This window comes from Bombina bombina, unplaced genomic scaffold (assembly GCF_027579735.1).
Source record: "Bombina bombina isolate aBomBom1 unplaced genomic scaffold, aBomBom1.pri scaffold_870, whole genome shotgun sequence".
In the NCBI taxonomy this organism is placed as follows: domain Eukaryota; kingdom Metazoa; phylum Chordata; class Amphibia; order Anura; family Bombinatoridae; genus Bombina; species Bombina bombina.
This window is the reverse complement of record NW_026512432.1, coordinates 12,756-37,367: the sequence shown is the minus strand read 5'-3', so window position 1 is coordinate 37,367 and position 24,612 is coordinate 12,756. Positions and strand designations below refer to the sequence as shown.

Here is a 24,612-nt window from a genome sequence, read left to right as displayed (position 1 = left end):
ACCAGAAATTTGCTATACTGGTTTGCTGTAATAATCCTGTTAAAAGGATCGCTGTGTCGAAACAGTATTTTGAAGCAAAAAAATGAGAATTTGCATATCTAATTTGTATATTTTACCCACAATTCTCTTGTGCATTGGTAACATTGTATATTAAGAATTTCTGGGGAAAAGCAAGCAGGGATACTTGCCTAGATGTGCTAATTTCCTATGCAAATATTTACATTGATTTAATTTTGAGACATAGAGGATTTTAATTTCAGTTTTTTATCTCCCCCCCATAATTTTAATGAAGTTTGGTATATATATATATATATATATATATATATATATATATATATATATATATACACACACAGTATATATATATATATATATATATATATATGTGTGTTTGTTCAAAAAAACATCAAATATATAAAGAAATTAATAAAACATATTCTTTTATGTGAAGAACATAAGAACGTGAAATACTCATATTTTCATGCCATGTAAGTAGGGTGTTTTTTTCCACTTTTTCTTTTTTTTTTAAATAGAGTTCCACAGATCATACAGAATGCTCTCTTGAAGAATTAGTTATCTTAAGACGTGGTATGTAAATATTAAAGGGACACTGAACCCAATTTTTTTTTTCATGATTCAGATAGAGGATGACATTTTAAGCAACTTTCTAATTTACTTCTATTATCAAATTTTCTTCATTCTCGTGGTATCTTTATACCACGAGACTCATTATCCTCAGCATGGTACCCCAGGATTGGTGCAAAGCTGATGTGGTGCCACTCTTCAAAAAGGGAAGCAGGGATGATCCAGGAAGCTATAGACCAGTTAGTCTGACATCAATAGTGGGGAAGATATTTGAAGGGATTATAAGGAATTATATTGACAAGCATATTCGTGTAAACAAAATTATGAGTTATAATCAGCATGGTTTTAGGAGAAATAGATCATGAAACTAATCTAATTAGATTCTACAAGAAAGTAAGTAAAATATAGATAAAGGGGAATCAGTTGATGTGATATACCTAGATTTTGCAAAGGCATTTGATACAGTGCCACATGAGAGATTAATGCACAAAATTAAGGGACTGGAAATAGCTGAAAATGTTAGCTCATTAATAAATAACTGGATAAAAGATAGGGAGCCATGAGTAGTAGTAAATGGATCATACTCAGATTGGACAAAGGTAATCAGTGGAGTCCCCCAGGGATCAGTACCTGGCCCTGTTCTTTTTAATATTTTTATAAATGACTTGGAGCAAGGATTAAATAGCGACATCTCTATTTTTGCAGATGATACTAAGTTAAGTAAGGTCATTAGGTCAGAGCAGGATGAACTTTCGTTACAAATGGATCTGCAAAAATTAGAAGTATGGGCAAGTAAATGGAAAATGAGATTTAATACGAGAAAATGCAAGGTTCTACATTTTGGAAGTAAAAATAAGCAGGCAACGTATTTTTTAAATGGGACAAGACTTAGCCAAACAGAGGAGGAAAGGGATTTGGGAGTAGTAATAGATAACAAGCTAAAGATGGGTGCACAATGCAGGGCAGCGGCTTCAAAGACTAGTAAGATACTAGCATGTATTAAAAGAGGCATTGATTCAAGGGAGGAAAGCATAATTCTGTCACTATATAAAGCCCTGGTAAGACCTCACCTTGAGTATGGAGTGCAGTTCTGGGGACCAATCGCAAAAAAAGATATTGCAGAACTAGAAAAAGTTCAGAGAAGGGCCTTTTTCCTTAGAAAAAAGGCGCTTGAGAGGTGACATGATTACTTTATATAAATATATTCAAGGCCCATATACAGAGATGGAAGAAACATAATTTATGCTTACCTAATAAATTTATTTCTCTTGTGGTGTATCCAGTCCACGGATCATCCATTACTTGTGAGATATTCTCCTTCCCAACAGGAAGTTGCAAGAGGATCACCCACAGCAGAGCTGTCTATATAGCTCCTCCCCTAACTGCCACTTACCAGTCATTCGACCGAAGACAAGCAAGAGAAAGGAGAAACTATAGGGTGCAGTGGTGACTGTAGTTTAGAGTTAAAAAATACCTGCCTTAAAATGACAGGGCGGGCCGTGGACTGGATACACCACAAGAGAAATAAATTTATCAGGTAAGCATAAATTATGTTTTCTCTTGTAAGGTGTATCCAGTCCACGGATCATCCATTACTTGTGGGATACCAATACCAAAGCTAAAGTACACGGATGAAGGGAGGGACAAGGCAGGTACTTAAACGGAAGGAAGCACTGCCTGTAAAACCTTTCTCCCAAAAATAGCCTCCGAAGAAGCAAAAGTATCAAATTTATAGAATTTTGAAAAAGTATGAAGCGAAGACCAAGTCGCTGCCTTGCAAATCTGTTCAACAGAAGCCTCATTTTTAAAGGCCCATGTGGAAGCCACAGCTCTAGTAGAATGAGCTGTAATCCTTTCAGGAGGCTGCTGGCCAGCAGTCTCATAAGCTAAGCGTATTATACTTCTTAGCCAAAGCGAAAGAGAAGTTGCCGAAGCCTTTTGGCCTTTCCTCTGTCCAGAGTAGACAACAAACAAAGCAGATGTTTGACGAAAATCTTTAGTAGCTTGTAAATAATACTTTAAAGCACGAACCACGTCAAGATTGTGTAATAGACGTTCCTTCTTTGAAGAAGGATTAGGACACAATGACGGAACAACAATCTCCTGATTGATATTCTTATTAGATACCACCTTAGGTAAAAACCCAGGTTTGGTACGCAAAACTACCTTATCTGCATGGAAGATCAGATAAGGGGAATCACATTGTAAGGCAGATAACTCGGAAACTCTACGAGCCGAGGAAATAGCTACCAAAAATAGAACTTTCCAAGATAAAAGTTTGATATCTATGGAATGAAGAGGTTCAAACGGAACCCCCTGAAGAACTTTAAGAACCAAATTTAAACTCCATGGTGGAGCAACAGGTTTAAACACAGGCTTGATTCTAACTAAAGCCTGACAAAATGCCTGAACGTCTGGAACATCCGCCAGACGCTTGTGCAAAAGAATAGACAGAGAAGAAATCTGTCCCTTTAAGGAACTAGCTGACAATCCTTTCTCCAATCCTTCTTGGAGAAAAGATAATATCCTGTGAATCCTGACTTTACTCCATGAGTAACCCTTGGATTCACACCAATAAATATATTTACGCCATATCTAATGATAGATTTTCCTGGTGACAGGCTTTTGTGCCTGAATTAAGGTATCAATAACTGACTCGGAGGAGCCACGCTTTGATAAAATCAAGCGTTCAATCTCCAGGCAATCAGTCTCAGAGAAATTAGATTTGGATGGTTGAAAGGACCCTGAAGTAGAAGGTCCTGTCTCAGAGGCAGAGTCCATGGTGGAAGGGATGACATGTCCATCAGATCTGCATACCAAGTCCTGCGTGGCCACGCAGGCGCTATCAAGATCACTGATGCTCTCTCCTGCTTGATTTTGGCAATCAGACGAAGGAGCAGAGGAAACGGTGGAAACACATAACGTTGAACCAATTGTGCAAATACCTCCGGATGGAGTTCCCACTTCCCCGGATGAAAAGTCTGTCGACTTAGAAAATCCGCCTCCCAGTTCTCTACACCTGGGATATGGATAGCTGATAGGTGGCAAGAGTGAATCTCTGCCCAACGAATTATCTTTGAAACTTCCAACATCGCTAGGGAACTCCTTGTTCCCCCTTGATGGTTGATGTAAGCCACAGTCGTGATGTTGTCCGACTGAAATCTGATGAACCTCATTGTCGCTAGCTGAGGCCAAACTTGAAGAGCATTGAATATCACTCTTAGTTCCAGAATGTTTATTGGGAGGAGGGTCTCCTCCTGAGTCCACGATCCCTGAGCCTTCAGGGAGTTCCAGACTGCCCCCCAGCCCAGAAGGCTGGCATCTGTCGTTACTATTGTCCAATCTGGCCTGCGAAAGGTCATACCTTTGGACAGATGGGCCCGAGATAGCCACCAGAGAAGAGAATCCCTGGTCTCTTGATCCAGATTTAGTAGAGGGGACAAATCTGTGTAATCCCCATTCCACTGACTGAGCATGCAGAGTTGCAGCGGTCTGAGATGTAGACGAGCAAACGGCACTATGTCCATTGCCGCTACCATTAAGCCGATTACTTCCATACACTGAGCCACCGAAGGGCGAGAAGTGGAATAAAGAACACGGCAGGAATTTAGAAGTTTTGATAACCTGGTCTCTGTCAGGTAAATCCTCATTTCTACAGAATCTATTAGAGTTCCCAGAAAGGAGACTCTTGTGAGAGGGGATAGAGAACTCTTTTCTTCGTTCACTTTCCACCCATGCGACCTCAGAAATGCCAGAACTATGTCCGTATGAGACTTGGTAATTTGGAAATTTGACGCCTGTATCAGAATGTCGTCTAAATAAGGGGCTACTGCTATGCCCCGCGGCCTTAGGACCGCCAGAAGCAAAAAATAAAAACGGTACTGTGCCTTTAAGAAAAATAAAAAAGGTCAGAATTTGAAAAACAGTGAAAAAAAGCAGTAAATCAAACGAAATTTTTACAGTGTGTATAATAAGCTAACAGAGCATTGCACCCACTTGCAAATGGATGATTAACCCCTTAGTTTAAAAAACGGATCAAAAAAACGATATAGACGTTTTTTTTTAACAGTCACAACAAACTGCCACAGCTCTGCTGTGGCCCTACCTTTCCATACAAACGACTTTGGAAAGCCTAAAAGCCCTTTAGAGAGGTCCTATAGCATTCAGGAGACTTCTTGAGGGAAGCTGGATGTCTCAGTCTGCAAAAGTTACTGCGCAATTAAGCGCTAAATTAGGCCCCTCCCACTCATGTCTACAAAGTGGGAGGCCTAAGAAAACTGTTTCTAGGCAAATTTAAGCCAGCCATTTGGAAAAAAAAATAGGCCCCAATAAAGTTTTATCACCAAAACATATATAAAAACGTTTAAACACTCCCAGCAAACGTTTTATATGACAGGAATTGAAAAATAATAAGAGTATTACCTCTGACAGTAAGCATGATACCAGTCGCTATTAAATCACTGTAATCAGGCTTACCTTAAATAAATCTGGTATCAGCAGCATTTTCTAGCATTTACATTCCTCTAGAAAAAAATTAAACTGCACATACCTCATAGCAGGATAACCTGCACGCCATTCCCCAGCTGAAGTTACCTCTCTCTTCAGTTATGTGTGAGAACAGCAATGGATCTTAGTTACAACCTGCTAAGATCATTAGAGACCACAGGCAGATTATTCTTCTATTTTCTGCCTGGGACCAAAATAGTACAACTCCGGTATCATTTAAAAATAACAAACTTTTGAATTGAAGAAAAAATCAACTACATTTCACCACATCTCTCTTACTGCTTCCATGCTTGTCGAGAGTTGCAAGAGAATGACTGGTAAGTGGCAGTTAGGGGAGGAGCTATATAGACAGCTCTGCTGTGGGTGATCCTCTTGCAACTTCCTGTTGGGAAGGAGAATATCCCACAAGTAATGGATGATCTGTGGACTGGATACACCTTACAAGAGAAAGCTCTGTTTTTTCCAAGAAAATTGTTTCTGATAAGAGGTCACAATTTAAGGTTGGAGGAAAGGAGATTTAATCTCCTGCAACGGAAACATTTTTTCACTGTAAGAGCAATAAAATTGTGGAACTCATTACCAAAGGAGGTAGTGAATGCCAATACTCTAGATACATTTAAAAATAGTCTGGATACATTTATGTATATAAACAAAATTCATGGATATGATTGCTAGTATTAAATGGGTCACCTTTTAGTGGGGTTATTTAAGCTTAACTGGAGCTTTTTGTAAGTATTTTAGATTTGTATAGGCTGAACTCGATGGACTTCGGTGTTTTTTCAACCTTATCTACTATGTTACTATGTAAGAATGTAAGTTTAGATGCCGGCCCATTTTTGATGAACAACCTGTTCTTGCTGATTGGTGGATAAATTCATCCACCAATAAAAAAGTTCTGTCCAGAGGTCTGAACCAAAAAACTTAGATGCATTATTTCTCAAATAAAGATAGCAAGAGAACGAAGAAAATTTGATAATAGGAGTAAATTAGAAAGTTGCTTAAAATTGCATGCTCTATCTGAATCACGAAAGAAAAAAATTGGGTTCAGTGTCCCTTTAAATACTGAAAAAAAAATATGAATATTTATTATAGTTACTGATCTCCCTTCATATGGCAAGGGAGCACTGATCGTGCTTCCGTTACCATATGAAGGTAGATTGCCAGATAAATACAGAAAGTGACTGGGTACATAGTTTTGATAGGTGAATAAAAAACAAAACAAGGCTCTATTTCAGTTTTTTTAAATGTAGTGATAGAAAAATGCTAAATATTCTCTGGTCTTTTGGGCAAGTTTTTCTCTAAAATTCACAGTCCTTAAGGGTTATTAGGAAGTGTGACCATGCAAAGCTCCAGCAATACTTTCAGTATTAGTAAAGGTTCACAAGCAAAGCTGGGGAGGAGCTCATAACTAAGTGGCAGGGCAATCAGCCAATCACAGCACTGCTCATCTCCAGACTCCGTTTGAGACTATGGCCTCAATTCTAAAAAGATCCCTGTGCTGGTAAGATTCTATAAGAATGCTTGCCAGTCTTTCTAAATCCCTGGTGACATTATATAAAGCCACTTTTTACCCTGAAAACAGGGTGTCTTGCTGAGGGTTACCTATACTGCATTTTCGTATGGGAAGGAGATGCATACATTACTAAAGTGCACAATAAAATTCATAATTTAAACATCTTATAAAATGAATAATTAAACCATTCACTCAAAAATACGCAAGGAAAATTTGTATTATTATGGTGCATTAAACTTCGTAACGAAATTGTTCACCAAAAATCGTATTTTATCAAAAACGTAAAATGTGTAAGTAAATTACACAGGAATAAATCGCATTAACTATGCCCAGTGTTAATCATAATTTAAGTACACTGGATGCGTAATTGTTGTTTTTTGGTAAAATGGGCTGAACATGGGCGTTCCATGGGCGTATATGAAATTTTCTCTCAAATCCCAGTGTAATTCTATAAACATTTTCGCACTACAGTTCTCACTGTTTATTCTCACCAGTTAAAAAGTGGCGAGTTTTCATCAAAATACTCAAAACACGAATTATTCTGAATGGAAAACCTGTGCATACGAAAATTACCGCAAATTTAAGGTACAGTGCATTGAAAACAACGTAATTTGATTTGTAATATTGAACAAGCCGGTTTCTCCCTCTGTACCCCATTATTTGTATGGGAGACATCTCTCCACGCTCAGGGACAACCCTTTTTGATAGAATTTTATGAGGGGTGCCCCTGCGAGTGTTGGAGTGGAAAACCACATCTTGTCCGGCAAATTTTTTAGAATTAGGGCCTAGTTGTATCACTGAAGTTTAGAAAATAACACACCCAGCATTCACTCACAATTTTTTTGAAATTAGCCACCGCAGAGCCATCTCCCTACAAGTACTCCTGGGGGCCTATTTATTAATGTGCGAGCGGACATGATACGATGTAGCGTATCATGTCCGCCGCACATCGATAAATGCCGACAGCATACGCTGTCTGCATTTATCATTGCACCAGCAGTTCTTGTGAACTGCTGGTGCAATGCAGCCCCCTGCAGATTTGCGGCCAATGGACCGTTAGCAGGGGTGTCAATCAACCCGATTGGGTTAGCAGGGGGTGTCAATCAACCCGCTGCCTCATAGCAGGTGGACAAGTTATGGAGCAGCGGTCTTTAGACCGCTGCTTCATAACTTCTGTTTCAAACAGGGGCATCAAGCTCTATTCGGAGCTTGATAATTCGGCCCCCTGGAATGAGCTGCATGAACACAAAATAAATAAATGACAGGGAAATCATGGAATCCTTTCCCATTTCACAGTTGTTTCACTAAGTATAATGAAAGCTTAAAATGAAGTACATTTGGAGCTTAATTTCCTTTTAAAAAGCAAGTTTTTAGATATTTTTAAGGCTTTTACATGTAATAGAATTATATGACTGTGGTGAAGGTACGTCTTTTAAGATCTTTAAAGAGGCTAAAAAAGAAAGAAGAATACTAAAACCTGCACTAAAAGTGCTTGTTGACTCTTAAAATGACTGCAGGTTTATATTCAGAAATAAATTTCCTATTGTCCAGTAAATCAGAAATAATATTGCATTGTGCTACAACATTTAACAGATTCTATCTATAAATTGTATTATTTATACACAATAACCTCAAGTGTTTGGAATATCCCAGATATTTTAAAATGTATAGGTTGTTTTGTTTGGAAAATAATGTTAATTTTAATTAGAAAATTTATAGAAACATAACTGAGAGAAAAGTGACACAACATTTAATAATAAAAAAGAAATTCATGTAAGTCATTAGCTAGCACTAATTAAAAAATAATAATTTTAAAATCAGAAAAAAAAAGAAAACACAGTGGCATGCAACTATTAAAATATTCAAGAAAGAATAAAGCAGGCTTAACTTTTTCTGTCTGGAAATCCTTTGACATCTGTTTTTCCAATTACAATGCCTATTATGCTCTGAAAAATAAAAATGGTATGTTGTACACAAATAAAACACAGATGTTCTTAGATAATTAGATTTCACGGTCTTGTACTCTACAAGGTAAAATACACAAATTTCTCTACAGTATATATACAAGTATATTTGTTCCTCACAATACTGTAAATTTGTAACATGCTGTGTTAGATTATATGGAAACTCAGAAATCATAAACCACAAAAGCTGAAATTGATAGAAGGTAACGCAATACTGATTAATCCCACCCCGTTTAGTTATTCAATCAAACAGAGAAACATAGCTGTCTGTATGTTCTTTAACTGTTCAAATTTCGTAGGTCCCTTAGGTAAATTGTAGTCATTTGTAAAAACTTAACATGACATTTTAAATTATTTTAAAACTTTTAAACTCTGTATTAAACTGTGAAAATAAAAATAAAACATTACACATTTGGAACAAGGGGATTTACAGATTATCCATGAGCGGTGTCTCATACAATAATTTTAACCTTTTGGAAGCCAGAAAGGGAAACACAATGTACTGTAGCACTCAACAGAAGAGTTAAAGGGACATTCTAATGTAAAACATTATTAGTTGTGTCATACTGATCCAGAGCAGGATTTTATCTATGTGATTAACCTTGTTGTGGCAGTTAAATATATAGACCAAGTTTACATAGTTGGTGATAATTTATCAGGTGTAAAATGGTAACAATGGGCGCGATCAAATATACGGCGCAGGTTTCGGTGCAATCGTGGGAACCCGTGCCCCCCGTAATTTCACGTTGCACATCGGGGTATTACATATACTGCGCCGTTAGATGCTAAACTGGCGTAAGTAGGACAAACTGGCGATCTTCTGAAATGTGCGCAAATACACACTTTAGTGGTCGCAAGTAACTTACGCCAGTATTTTGTCCACGGAAAGTGTCAATAAAGAGTGGTTTTATGCAAATTAGGCTAACACTCGTAAAAATGAACCGCGATTTCATATAAAAATGCGACACGTAATTACGCTATGCAAAATTCATATATAAACCCAATGCGCAGCCGCCATTTTCTTCAGTGTGTTTGGATGGTTTGTTGAGCTACAGCACACTACACAGGAGTGGAGGATTAGTCAGAGTAGAGAGAGAGAGGCGCAAACAGAGGAGTTAGTTAGGTCGCATTGTTGTTTGATTAAGCTTGTACACTTACACATATTTTTGCATATTGCACACATTTTGCATACATACATATACAAATACACCACACTTTTTTTTCTAACACCTCACACATTTTATTTGAATTTCACAGTGTGATAGGCTGAGTGTTTGGTTGTGATTGTGTGTGATTGAACTGGGAGTGAGTGTGAGTGTGTGTAGTGTGATTTAGTGTGAAGATGGCAGGGAGAGGTAGGGCGGAGGGGAGGAGGGGAGAGGAGTGGCAGGGAGAGGAGTATTGGAGAGGACAGGAGGAGCAGTGGGGTCCCTGTCAGTGAGTAAGTGGAGTGGGGAGAGGGAGAGCTAGAAGGGATGATGGAAGGGGAGATGCCAGAGAGCCCCAGAGACCAGGCACATCTATGAGAGGGACAGAGGGTGCACATGTGGACAGAAGGGGGGAGGAGGGAGAGGATAGGGAGGAACCCACACCAGGGACATCACAGGGAGCAAGCCAGGTGTCCATGGAGGATGAGAGGTTGAGATGTCCCAACTTCTCATTTGAGGAAAATGTTGCCCTAGTCCAGACCATCATGGACAATTACAGGGCCCTCTTCGGGCAGGAGAAGGGCAAAGGCAGTGCCAAAAGGCGAAAAACGGCATGGTTGGCTGTAGAGGATGCCGTCAACAGTGTGGCCCCGCAGAGGAGGACTGTTGAGGGCCTGAAAAAGCGGTGGAATGACTGCAAGAGGCGGGTCAAAGAAAAGATGGGGCAGGAAGCTATGCACCAGAGGGGAACAGGCGGTGGTCCATCCCTGGACACAGAGTATAACACCTGGCAGGAGATGATACGCAGGTCCCTGAATATCACAGCAGTCCGTGGACTTCCAGGGGCTGGTGACTCAGGGGCTGCAACCACAGCACATCATGCTGGTGAGTAACATCCCACACACCAGTATTATATGTATTTGAGATATAACATCCTTTAATATCACACATTCATGTACACAATGAGGAGCATGGTATTTGGCCTACTAACAAAAACATCTATTATTATATTTGACATTAATGCTACTTAACACAATGCAATTCATGATATGAGGTGGAATAGTGCAATACTAACATGTCTCAGAGTAACACAGGCCACATGTAGAGTTTTCAGTAAATGGACACTATAGCCATCACAATACTTTTAGCTCAATAAAGCAGGTTCTGTGCCTACATCAGGCTAAAGTAAATTGTGTGACCATAGTGTCACTTAAAGAACACATTTTTTCCATCATTGACATGTACACATAACTATTGTATGAAACACATACACATGTTACAGAGTTTGACATGAGAATCAGTATAGGCCCTAGCATGTATCAATGTACATTGTATGCCCACATGGACATATATCTGACTGTACTAATCCCTCTCATCATTTGACTCCTCTGCAGAACCTCCTGTCACGAGGATACAAACAGGCATGCCGCCACCACCACCACCACCAGTTACAGGCATGCCGCCACCACCACCAGTCTTCAGGCAACCACATGAACAGTATGCTCCCAGGCATGAGCATGGTTGGATTGCTTCAGTTGAGGACCCGGGAGTGATGCCACCACCATTGCCATATGACCCCTGGCAAGATTCCTGGCCAGAGGAATATTGTTCTTTTGGCTTTGAGGGGGAGCCAAGACAGCCACAAAGGGTCCATGTATTTAACCCCCCCCCCCAACACAATCTCAGGGCAGTCATGGCTTTTACCCACAGACTATGTCACAAGAAGTGCCAACTGGACAGGCTGAGTGGTCACACACTGGTCATCAGTGGGACTATCAATCAACCCTGAGAGCTCCACCATCCTCATCACTTGAGCGAGTTCCACCATCCTCATCACTTGGTCGAGCTCCACCATCTGCAGATGAAAATATAGCAGAAAGTACTCAAGCACCAGCAGATGCAGCTGAACCTGCCCCACCAGAAACATCAGATGCAGCTGAACCTGCCCCACCAGAAATATCAGATGCAGCTGAACCTGCCCCACCAGACACATCAGATGCAGCTGAACCTGTACCTCAAGCAACTAGAAGCCCTGCTGCTCAAGATCCTGTGGATGCATTGTATTCTCCCCTGGGTGATGAATACATTGCACTCCAGAGGAGGCTCATAACAAGCTCAGAGAGCAGACAAAGAGGCCAAGAGAGGTTCCACAGGAGCCAAGAGAGGTTCTTCAGGAGCCAAGAGAGGTTACACAAACGTAGCATAGAGCTGCAGAGGGACATGGCAGCATCATTAAGTGGAAGTGTTCAAAACCAGTCACAGATTATGCAAATTCTGTCTGATATGCAGATGCAGATGGACAATAGATGGCAAGAACAAAATCAACTCTTGGGTGTGTTGGTTGAGCACTTTACACACCAGCAGGACACTGCCTCCAGCCTATCTGTGGCCAGCACACCAGCAGAAAAATCAGAATCTTCCCAAACTAGGAGAACAAGGAAATCCACTACAGTCACCTCAGGTCCCTCATCTAAGAAGCCAAAAAAGAAATAAATATTCTTATAGTTCACCATAAATCTTGTCCTCTGTTATTTACCATATAATTGTCATCCATATCCATGTAAGGTGTGTTTTAGTACACTAATATTGTTAAAACGTATAATAAGTGTGGAAATGTGTGTGGAAATGGCAAAAAAGGGTAATATTATCCTGTTTATGACATATTCTTGTACTATAATTCACATCCACAATAGTTGTTTATGAAGGGTACATATAGTAATATTCACTTCTAAGATGTAAATCAATGTATCTCACATCCAATATAAATTGACACATTGGTATATATAGTAGTGATGTTACTGATAGGGTGGGCATTATCAGGTGTTTTAAGGCTGCAAGTGAGAGGTTGTGGTGTCTGTGATTGGTTTGGCACAATTGCAAAGAGGCAGCCTTCAAGAAGGTCTTAGAAATTATCATATGAGCCATCCTAGGTTTTGCTTTCAACTAAGAATACCAAGAGAACAAAGCAAGTGTTAGAATTAAATCTGAAAGTAGTTTGAAATAACATGCCCTATTTAAAAGAAGAAGGTTTTCTTTGGACTTGACTGTCCCTTTATATATTTTGGCATCAATGCCAAGCTGTGTTAGCATTAGAATAAATTACACTCCAGTGGGTTTTAAAGAGATGAAGGTAATACAATTATGATTTCCCATTGTTCTCTCCTCCAAGTATTGTTGATTGTTTTGAGAAGAAATGTAAAGTAAATAAGCAAGTATATGTGCACAATGTGATAAAGTACCTACAAGCTCAATCCATTTGATTATGTTGTGGCTTCAAACTATTTCAAATACACAAATAAACCTTAAAAATCCAATATCATAGTATACTGTCCCTTTAACCTTGAGATGCTGCTTAAATGTATGTGTTTGTTAAGGCTTCCAGGGAGTTACGTTGCTTTTTTAGTCAGTGCAAGGGTTGCTGCGCCTGCAATATGTGGCGAGATGAGAATGGAGTAGATTTTCTGAATTCTGCGCGCTTAAGTCCTTACGCTGTATATTGGATGCCAAATTGCGTGGCTATTCTATGTTAGTCTATGGCTAAAAAAAATACGTCCGAAGGGTGAAATATACGCGTGTAACTTGTATGCTATGCCGTATATGTAATACCAAAATCGTTTAAAATCTGGCGGCGAAGGATTTTGCGGGCGACGCTGCATATGTAATGGAGGCCAATATTGCTAATCAAAATCCTGCATTGGCTTTAGTTTTACACACAGTATCCATTTCTATTGTATAGTTAGTCAATGTTGGGGGGGGCAGAAATTTACATATGTATATGTATTTATTAGCCATATAACTGATATCTTATGCCACTAACGAGATCTATATGAAATAGAAGATAATGGACATTTAGCAATCTTTAAAATGTCTCTTTCTTAAAAAAATAAAAAAAAATTATCCACACTATTTTGCCCATCTTTATGCATTATTGGCTGCTTTTGAGAGATGCAAATTTTGGGCAAGGTTCAGTAGTGATAAAAAGAAAGGATTTGTAGCGTAAACACGGTGCAAATTATTATTAAGCAGATCCCATTGATAATAGTAAACCGTGGCCGATATTGAGGAAGCCCAAATCGAAAAAAAATTACTATTTTTTTCAAGAGACTTTAGTGCTAAAAAGGAAAAAAATTAACCCTTAGCAGCCACCAATAATTCATTATCGGCAACTATGTAAACATGGTCATATTAAATTTGGGTCAGAAATGCATAATTTACTCTATTTTAGCATGTTATTTGTTTTTACTTAAATGTGATTTGGAAATAAATAAACAAACTGTAATATCACAGGATCCATTGTAAGATTAATACAAGAATGTTGTACAAAGGACATAATCCCCATATATAATTAATGACCTAAATGTTTCATTAGTTTTAAAGTTTTTCATTTTTGTTCTGGATCTTATCGTTCAGGTTTTTTGAGACTAGTGTTTTGCTATAAAAGTAGTGTCAGAGGACATAAAACAGTGACAAAAATGGCGGCATTCAAGAAAAAACAGAATTTATGTTTACCTGATAAATTACTTTCTCCAACGGTGTGTCCGGTCCACGGCGTCATCCTTACTTGTGGGATATTCTCTTCCCCAACAGGAAATGGCAAAGAGCCCAGCAAAGCTGGTCACATGATCCCTCCTAGGCTCCGCCTACCCCAGTCATTCGACCGACGTTAAGGAGGAATATTTGCATAGGAGAAACCATATGATACCGTGGTGACTGTAGTTAAAGAAAATAAATTATCAGACCTGATTAAAAAACCAGGGCGGGCCGTGGACCGGACACACCGTTGGAGAAAGTAATTTATCAGGTAAACATAAATTCTGTTTTCTCCAACATAGGTGTGTCCGGTCCACGGCGTCATCCTTACTTGTGGGAACCAATACCAAAGCTTTAGGACACGGATGAAGGGAGGGAGCAAATCAGGTCACCTAAATGGAAGGCACCACGGCTTGCAAAACCTTTCTCCCAAAAATAGCCTCAGAAGAAGCAAAAGTATCAAACTTGTAAAATTTGGTAAAAGTGTGCAGTGAAGACCAAGTCGCTGCCCTACATATCTGATCAACAGAAGCCTCATTCTTGAAGGCCCATGTGGAAGCCACAGCCCTAGTGGAATGAGCTGTGATTCTTTCAGGAGGCTGCCGTCCGGCAGTCTCGTAAGCCAATCTGATGATGCTTTTAATCCAAAAAGAGAGAGAGGTAGAAGTTGCTTTTTGACCTCTCCTTTTACCAGAATAAACAACAAACAAGGAAGATGTTTGTCTAAAATCCTTTGTAGCATCTAAATAGAATTTTAGAGCGCGAACAACATCCAAATTGTGCAACAAACGTTCCTTCTTCGAAACTGGTTTCGGACACAAAGAAGGCACGACTATCTCCTGGTTAATGTTTTTTTAGAAACAACTTTTGGAAGAAAACCAGGTTTAGTACGTAAAACCACCTTATCTGCATGGAACACCAGATAAGGAGGAGAACACTGCAGAGCAGATAATTCTGAAACTCTTCTAGCAGAAGAAATTGCAACCAAAAACAAAACTTTCCAAGATAATAACTTAATATCAACGGAATGTAAGGGTTCAAACGGAACCCCCTGAAGAACTGAAATAACTAAGTTGAGACTCCAAGGAGGAGTCAAAGGTTTGTAAACAGGCTTGATTCTAACCAGAGCCTGAACAAAGGCTTGAACATCTGGCACAGCTGCCAGTTTTTTGTGAAGTAACACAGACAAGGCAGAAATCTGTCCCTTCAAGGAACTTGCAGATAATCCTTTCTCCAATCCTTCTTGAAGAAAGGATAGAATCTTAGGAATCTTTACCTTGTCCCAAGGGAATCCTTTAGATTCACACCAACAGATATATTTTTTCCATATTTTGTGGTAAATTTTTCTAGTTACAGGCTTTCTGGCCTGAACAAGAGTATCAATAACAGAATCTGAGAACCCTCGTTTTGATAAGATCAAGCGTTCAATCTCCAAGCAGTCAGCTGGAGTGAGACCAGATTCGGATGTTCGAACGGACCTTGAACAAGAAGGTCTCGTCTCAAAGGTAGCTTCCATGGTGGAGCCGATGACATATTCACCAGATCTGCATACCAAGTCCTGCGTGGCCACGCAGGAGCTATCAAGATCACCGACGCCCTCTCCTGATTGATCCTGGCTACCAGCCTGGGGATGAGAGGAAACGGCGGGAATACATAAGCTAGTTTGAAGGTCCAAGGTGCTACTAGTGCATCTACTAGAGTCGCCTTGGGATCCCTGGATCTGGACCCGTAGCAAGGAACCTTGAAGTTCTGCCGAGAGGCCATCAGATCCATGTCTGGAATGCCCCACCGTTGAGTAATTTGGGCAAAGATTTCCGGATGGAGTTCCCACTCCCCCGGATGTAATGTCTGACGACTCAGAAAATCCGCTTCCCAATTTTCCACTCCTGGGATGTGGATTGCAGACAGGTGGCAGGAGTGAGTCTCCGCCCATTGAATGATTTTGGTCACTTCTTCCATCGCCAGGGAACTCCTTGTTCCCCCCTGATGGTTGATGTACGCAACAGTCGTCATGTTGTCTGATTGAAACCGTATGAACTTGGCCTTTGCTAGCTGAGGCCAAGCCTTGAGAGCATTGAATATCGCTCTCAGTTCCAGAATATTTATCGGTAGAAGAGATTCTTCCCGAGACCAAAGACCCTGAGCTTTCAGGGATCCCCAGACCGCGCCCCAGCCCATCAGACTGGCGTCGGTCGTGACAATGACCCACTCTGGTCTGCGGAAGGTCATCCCTTGTGACAGGTTGTCCAGGGACAGCCACCAACGGAGTGAGTCTCTGGTCCTCTGATTTACTTGTATCTTCGGAGACAAGTCTGTATAGTCCCCATTCCACTGACTGAGCATGCACAGTTGTAATGGTCTTAGATGAATGCGCGCAAAAGGAACTATGTCCATTGCCGCTACCATCAAACCTATTACTTCCATGCACTGCGCTATGGAAGGAAGAGGAACGGAATGAAGTGTTTGACAAGAGTTTAGAAGTTTTGTTTTTCTGGCCTCTGTCAGAAAAATCCTCATTTCTAAGGAGTCTATTATTGTTCCCAAGAAGGGAACCCTTGTCGACGGAGATAGAGAACTCTTTTCCACGTTCACTTTCCATCCGTGAGATCTGAGAAAGGCCAGGACTATGTCCGTGTGAGCCTTTGCTTGAGGAAGGGACGACGCTTGAATCAGAATGTCGTCCAAGTAAGGTACTACTGCAATGCCCCTTGGTCTTAGCACCGCTAGAAGGGACCCTAGTACCTTTGTGAAAATCCTTGGAGCAGTGGCTAATCCGAAAGGAAGCGCCACGAACTGGTAATGCTTGTCCAGGAATGCGAACCTTAGGAACCGATGATGTTCCTTGTGGATAGGAATATGTAGATACGCATCCTTTAAATCCACCGTGGTCATGAATTGACCTTCCTGGATGGAAGGAAGAATTGTTCGAATGGTTTCCATTTTGAACGATGGAACCTTGAGAAACTTGTTTAAGATCTTGAGATCTAAGATTGGTCTGAACGTTCCCTCTTTTTTGGGAACTATGAACAGATTGGAGTAGAACCCCATCCCTTGTTCTCCTAATGGAACAGGATGAATCACTCCCATTTTTTAACAGGTCTTCTACGCAATGTAAGAATGCCTGTCTCTTTATGTGGTCTGAAGACAATTGAGACCTGTGGAACCTCCCCCTTGGGGGAAGCCCCTTGAATTCCAGAAGATAACCTTGGGAGACTATTTCTAGTGCCCAAGGATCCAGAACATCTCTTGCCCAAGCCTGAGCGAAGAGAGAGAGTCTGCCCCCCACCAGATCCGGTCCCGGATCGGGGGCCAACATTTCATGCTGTCTTGGTAGCAGTGGCAGGTTTCTTGGCCTGCTTTCCCTTGTTCCAGCCTTGCATTGGTCTCCAGGCTGGCTTGGCTTGAGAAGTATTACCCTCTTGCTTAGAGGACGTAGCACTTGGGGCTGGTCCGTTTCTACGAAAGGGACGAAAATTAGGTTTATTTTTGGCCTTGAAAGACCTATCCTGAGGAAGGGCGTGGCCCTTACCCCCAGTGATATCAGAGATAATCTCTTTCAAGTCAGGGCCAAACAGCGTTTTCCCCTTGAAAGGAATGTTAAGGAGTTTGTTCTTGGAAGACGCATCCGCTGACCAAGATTTCAACCAAAGCGCTCTACGCGCCACAATAGCAAACCCAGAATTCTTCGCCGCTAACCTAGCCAATTGCAAAGTGGCGTCTAGGGTGAAAGAATTAGCCAATTTGAGAGCACGGATTCTGTCCATAATCTCCTCATAAGGAGGAGAATCACTATCGATCGCCTTTACTAGCTCATCGAACCAGAAACACGCGGCTGTAGTGACAGGGACAATGCATGAAATTGGTTGTAGAAGGTAACCTTGCTGAACAAACATCTTTTTAAGCAAACCTTCTAATTTTTTATCCATAGGATCTTTGAAAGCACAACTATCTTCTATGGGTATAGTGGTGCGTTTGTTTAAAGTAGAAACCGCTCCCTCGACCTTGGGGACAGTCTGCCATAAGTCCTTTCTAGGGTCTACCATAGGAAACAATTTTTTAAATATGGGGGGAGGGACGAAAGGTATACCGGGCCTTTCCCATTCTTTATTTACAATGTCCGCCACCCGCTTGGGTATAGGAAAAGCTTCTGGGAGCCCCGGGACCTCTAGGAACTTGTCCATTTTACATAGTTTCTCTGGGATGATCAAATTCTCACAATCATCCAGAGTGGATAATACCTCCTTAAGCAGAGCGCGGAGATGTTCCAACTTAAATTTAAATGTAATCACATCGGGTTCAGCTTGTTGAGAAATTTTCCCTGAATCTGAAATTTCTCCCTCAGACAAAACCTCCCTGGCCCCCTCAGACTGGTGTAGGGGCATTTCAGAACCATTATCATCAGCGTCCTCATGCTCTTCAGTATCTAAAACAGAGCAGTCGCGCTTACGCTGATAAGTGGGCATTTTGGCTAAAATGTTTTTGATAGAATTATCCATTACAGCCGTTAATTGTTGCATAGTAAGGAGTATTGGCGCGCTAGATGTACTAGGGGCCTCCTGAGTGGGCAAGACTCGTGTAGACGAAGGAGGGAATGATGCAGTACCATGCTTACTCCCCTCACTTGAGGAATCATCTTGGGCATCATTTTCAGTGTCACATAAATCACATTTATTTAAATGAGAAGGAACCTTGGCTTCCCCACATTCAGAACACAGTCTATCTGGTAGTTCAGACATGTTAAACAGGCATAAACTTGATAACAAAGTACAAAAAACGTTTTAAAATAAAACCGTTACTGTCACTTTAAATTTTAAACTGAACACACTTTATTACTGCAATTGCGAAAAAGTATGAAGGAATTGTTCAAAATTCACCAAAATTTCACCACAGTGTCTTAAAGCCTTAAAAGTATTGCACACCAAATTTGGAAGCTTTAACCCTTAAAATAACTTTAACCCCTTTACAGTCCCTGGTATCTGCTTTGCTGAGACCCAACCAAGCCCAAAGGGGAATACGATACCAAATGACGCCTTCAGAAAGTCTTTTCTATGTATCAGAGCTCCTCACACATGCGACTGCATGTCATGCTGCTCAAAAACAAGTGCGCAATACCGGCGCGAAAATGAGGCTCTGCCTATGATTAGGGAAAGCCCCTAGAGAATAAGGTGTCTAAAACAGTGCCTGCCGATATTATTTAACAAAAATACCCAGATTAAATGATTCCTCAAGGCTAAATATGTGTAATATATGAATCGATTTAGCCCAGAAAATGTCTACAGTCTTAATAAGCCCTGTGAAGCCCTTATTTACTGTCTGAATAAAAATGGCTTACCGGATCCCATAGGGAAAATGACAGCTTCCAGCATTACATCGTCTTGTTAGAATGTGTCATACCTCAAGCAGCAAAAGACTGCTCACTGTTCCCCCAACTGAAGTTAATTCCTCTCAACAGTCCTGTGTGGAACAGCCATGGATTTTAGTAACGGTTGCTAAAATCATTTTCCTCATACAAACAGAAATCTTCATCTCTTTTCTGTTTCAGAGTAAATAGTACATACCAGCACTATTTTAAAATAACAAACTCTTGATTGAATAATAAAAACTACAGTTAAACACTAAAAAACTCTAAGCCATCTCCATGGAGATGTTGCCTGTACAACGGCAAAGAGAATGACTGGGGTAGGCGGAGCCTAGGAGGGATCATGTGACCAGCTTTGCTGGGCTCTTTGCCATTTCCTGTTGGGGAAGAGAATATCCCACAAGTAAGGATGACGCCGTGGACCGGACACACCTATGTTGGAGAAATGTGTCTGGCCTTATTTATGGTGAGCACTTTCATTGCTTGAGACAGAAACACACAGTGGGGATAAGCCTTCTCCCACATCACACAAGCTTACAAGGCTAAAAAATAAAAATTAAATAGGCAAAGGGGGAGATTATGTTTCTGTTACACACACCCAGTGAGGCAAATTACTAGGGACAGCTATAACAGCTAAAATTTTGCTGTCAAGAGAGGAAAACACCAGACGTCCCCTTGCTGCATTATGAATTTTACTCTGTTGAATCTTAGCAATTATCTATTCAGCATGCAATCAGGCAGTTACAAAAGGGTCTCTCATATGCTTTAACAAAGAGCTGGCTAGTCAACAACTGAAAGCCTGGGTACCATGACACAGCCGTGGACAGCATTACCAGCATCAGTTTTCATCGCCTGCAGTGTAAATAAAGATCAGTAACAATTAGAGTATTGTGATCACAGAAGCATTGCTATCGCTGTGGGGAAACACAGTGACAACGTGACAATGAGGCTGTCTGTGACGACGGGACAGCACTGGACCGGAGAACGATAACAGCGTCACTGATACCCACTGGGCGAGAAAGATTAGGGTGCAGTTCGGAAATACTGACAAGTCCCTGATCAAACGTGGAATATGCCATTCTAAAACCTGAAAAGACAATTAAAAAAGCACAGTTATGATTCAACAAAGCCATCACAAAAGATAATTATTAAATGTTTTCATGGATTACTTATGTACATAACAACATAAATAATAATAAAAAGCTTTTAAAAAAATGTTAAATAATTACAGGTACACTATATTAGTTCTACCTCAAGTATAACATAAAAAAAAACTAATTGTATATTAAATACTGTGCATGTTAGTCACATAGAGTATGAATGGATATATTTTGTATTAATTTATAAAATGGTAAATCACAGAGCTTGTTTAATGTGCATTTGTAGAACTCCAACTGGGTAGATTCTAACAAAAAAAATATTATAATCCGGACACAATTGTTAACAATAACAGGAATTAAAAGGGTGAGGCACTTTTAATAAAACTTAGTTTATTGAGGAGTAATCTGTCAACTTGTTACATTAGTTTCTCACTTAATGAAGGCCTAATAATACAGTCTGATCATACATTCATGACTTCTGTCAGCATTTCCTTCACCACTGTTGTGTCTGTTGTATAACTCAGCTTTTCCTCATGCTTAATGCTTATGAGCAGCAGATAACGATTTGTCACTTCTTACAGCTTCATTCAATCTCTTCTCTTTCTACTCTGAGCTTCTCAAGATTATTTTTTCCTCTTTCTATTAGAAATGCTGTTGTCTCCTACTGCTTCTGTAAGTATCTCCACTCTCTGCTTGAATATCTATCTATCTATCTATCTATCTATCTGTCTATCATCTATATATTTATGTATCTATCAATCATCTATCACCTCAACACAGAAGGTGAGACAGCACTACAAAACTGAACCTTCATTAAAAGAGCAATGTTTAGGGGCTCCTGCCCCTTTCTCAAGATAATATATAATAACACACAGCATGATTATATACCATTACCAAAAACAAGGGTCCAATCAGCATAGGCCAGAAGGGTGTGTCTATTAATTACATCATCACTTTGAACCTATTACACAATTCAATCCTAATCTGCCATGAAGAAATGAACCCTATTAAAAACAAGTGCAGTAAATCAGCCTGATCAAGAAGAGGGTACAATTACACACAGTAAAGAAACCTAAAATTATTATACAGTTAATTATAAATTGTGGAAACATTCAAATCAACTTAATTAAATGTAGTTAAATAAATAACTCTTTGTTAAGGCCTTTAGGTGACATGGCATCAAGTTTTCATATCCATTTTACCTCCTTAAATAAAAAGTCTTTATGTATATCCCCTCCTTTTGGTTTCCTCTGTGCCTGATCCAATATCATAAATCTCAATTGACTGGTCTGGTGGCCCATTTCCAAAAAATGTGCTGGCACAAGTAGATGGGCCGTACCTGTCAGGGTTTCACCCTAACTTCACTCGTTAATTGCAGCTTTTTATCTTGGCTGCCATTTTAGACTCACCTGAGTTTTCTCCTTGCCTGTAGCAGAGTGTGTAACGATGCTCACTACTCCCAGGTTCCCTCTTATGGCCAAACTGGAGAACATTATCAGAGATAGACAGGTTGTAGTCCCAGAATGATATAATCACTTCCTATTTAACTGCCTCAGTCCTGTTTGCCTTTGCCCTTGTGTTGTCTCTGACTTCTCTGTGAGTTCCTTTGTGTCTGACTCCGTGTATAACCTGGCTTGTTTGACATCCCTTCTGGTTCCTAATCCCTGGCTTGTTCCTGACTTCGCTGACTTCATGTTCCTGACCCGGGCTCATCTGACTACTCGCTTTGGTTCCTGTCCTGGCTCATCTGACTATCCACTCTGGCTTTGACTCCTGGCTTGTCATTTGGCTTTTGGATTCGTTATCATTTTTTTGTTATTTTTTTAATAAAGGTGTGATTAATTTAAAATTACATCTCTGTCTGGTTCCTGGTACCCTGACAGTGCCCTCATTCCTAGTGATGGACTTGTGTTGGCAAACACAATCTTTTATCTTTTGGGTGGTCTCTCCTACATAGATGAGTCTACACGGGCCTATGTGGAATCATATGTGTACTACCCAGGGATCTTATATTTTTTACCTGTATATAGGTGTGAATTAATACCTTTAATTACACTATTGTACTGGGTACAATTTAGACAAGGAAATGCTTCGTGTTTTGTTTACCAAAAACCTGTTACTTCTATCAATTTGCTGTAAGGTTTGATGGGCACGTACCAATCTCCTACCTGTACTGTGTCCTTTTCTGTATGCGGCTCTTGGTAATTCACTAAACTCTTTTATTTGTGGGTATGTGTCTTTTAGTAAGAACCAATTTTTTTCTTTTTTCTGATTATCCTAAAAAACGTGATTACTTATCATGTTGTATGTGCTCACAAATGTTAATGTGTGAATTACACCCCCTAGAATTGACAGGATCCGTATCTATCTCTTCCAGAACTGTGGCAAGTTCTTGCTGATCATAGCCTCTCCTGATACATTTTCCCCTCATTTGGTTAGACCAATTTTGCCTCTGTTGCCTGACAACTGGATCAGATATAATTCTCTTCACATTCAATAGTTGGGATTTAGGGACACTTTTAAATATCCTTGGGGGGTGTGAAAACTTTGTCTGTGGAGCAATGTATTGCTATCAGTGTTTTTTTTTTATATAGAGATCTGTCTGGAGGTCTCCACATCTATCTATCTATCTATCTATCTATCTATCAATCTCTCTCTCTCTCTCTCTCTCTCTCTATATATATATATATATATATATATATATATCTGTCTATCTATTGATCTATCTATTGATCTATCTGGTATCTATCTATCTATCTATCTATCTATCTATCTATCTATCTATAAATCATCTATCTATTTAGCTATCATTATCTATCTATCTATCTATCTATCTATCATCTATCTAGTATCTATGTATCTATCTATCTAGATATTATATCTGTATATCCACAAAACAGGGGGGTATAGGTGCACATCTACTTGCAAATAAATAAAAGGTTTTTTAAATGCAGCAAAAATTGCAAAAATCACCAATCTTTTATTTTAAAATTAGGATATTAGTCACACAATATGGCCATATTCTGCTTAGCCAGTTACTATGTATTTTTCCCACCTTAACAAAAATACCAAGCAAGATACTGCCCCTAATAAAGAGAGGTGTACATGATCTGTGTCACTATATCTAATAGCTTCATAGAATTGTGGAAAATAGCTTTTTAGTGGAATATTAAATTGTTAACACACTTCATTCTGTAATAATTTCAATACCCATTCCAATCCCTTTGATGAAGCACAAAATCTTTTAATTCAACAGGTTTTGGGTTCCTTTTGTACAGCATTCCATTCAAGTGGCTTATTTTAAATAACTTAAGCTGCTAGAATAATGAATACGTAGATGTAACAGGGAAACAAATTATAAGCCTTAAGAATTATGCTTTGGGGGACTTCTGTTGGAGCTCTGTGAAAGCCTACCATGACAATGATATTAAACGTATTTATTTCCCAATCCAAGTGTTTTCTCCTTGGTACATAATGTTCCTGAAACCGTCTGTATCCACCATAGATGGGTTTTACACTGGTGATTGTCATATCTCCATAACCTGGGGCACATCTGTACAGAGCAAACATACCCCTGAGGCGAAGAAGGTAACACCAGACCCTGACAGAATACAGACTGGTATACCAGAGATGCTAGCCCTTGGGCAGTTTCCAGGGTATGTAAGAGAAACAAACAGGTGGAGTGGATTATGAAAGTTAGATAGGGGCCATACTTGTGGCACAAAAAGAGAGCCCCTGAAGTCCGGAAGTTGGGACCATTGTTTTACATTCATTTCTCAAGTCGGAATACAGAGTGCTTTCACATAACACAAGTCATATAAGAAACTGAGCATTTAGGGTAAGAGGGTTGAAAGCCCAATACTGACATTTCCACACCTGACTATGGACTAAATTATGAGTGGAGCGC

The 24,612-nt window shown here is 39.9% G+C and overlaps 1 protein-coding gene across 1 annotated transcript in view; it reads right to left on the bottom strand.

Annotated features, from left to right (window-relative positions):
* LOC128644307 (meiosis-specific with OB domain-containing protein-like) overlaps positions 1 to 24,612 on the bottom strand; it is a 127,730-nt gene that overhangs the window by 93,772 nt on the left and 9,346 nt on the right. The window contains exon 3 of the mRNA XM_053696974.1: positions 20,612 to 20,692. Coding sequence (XP_053552949.1) covers positions 20,612 to 20,692 — 81 coding nt within the window. The remainder of the gene's footprint in view (positions 1 to 20,611; positions 20,693 to 24,612) is intronic.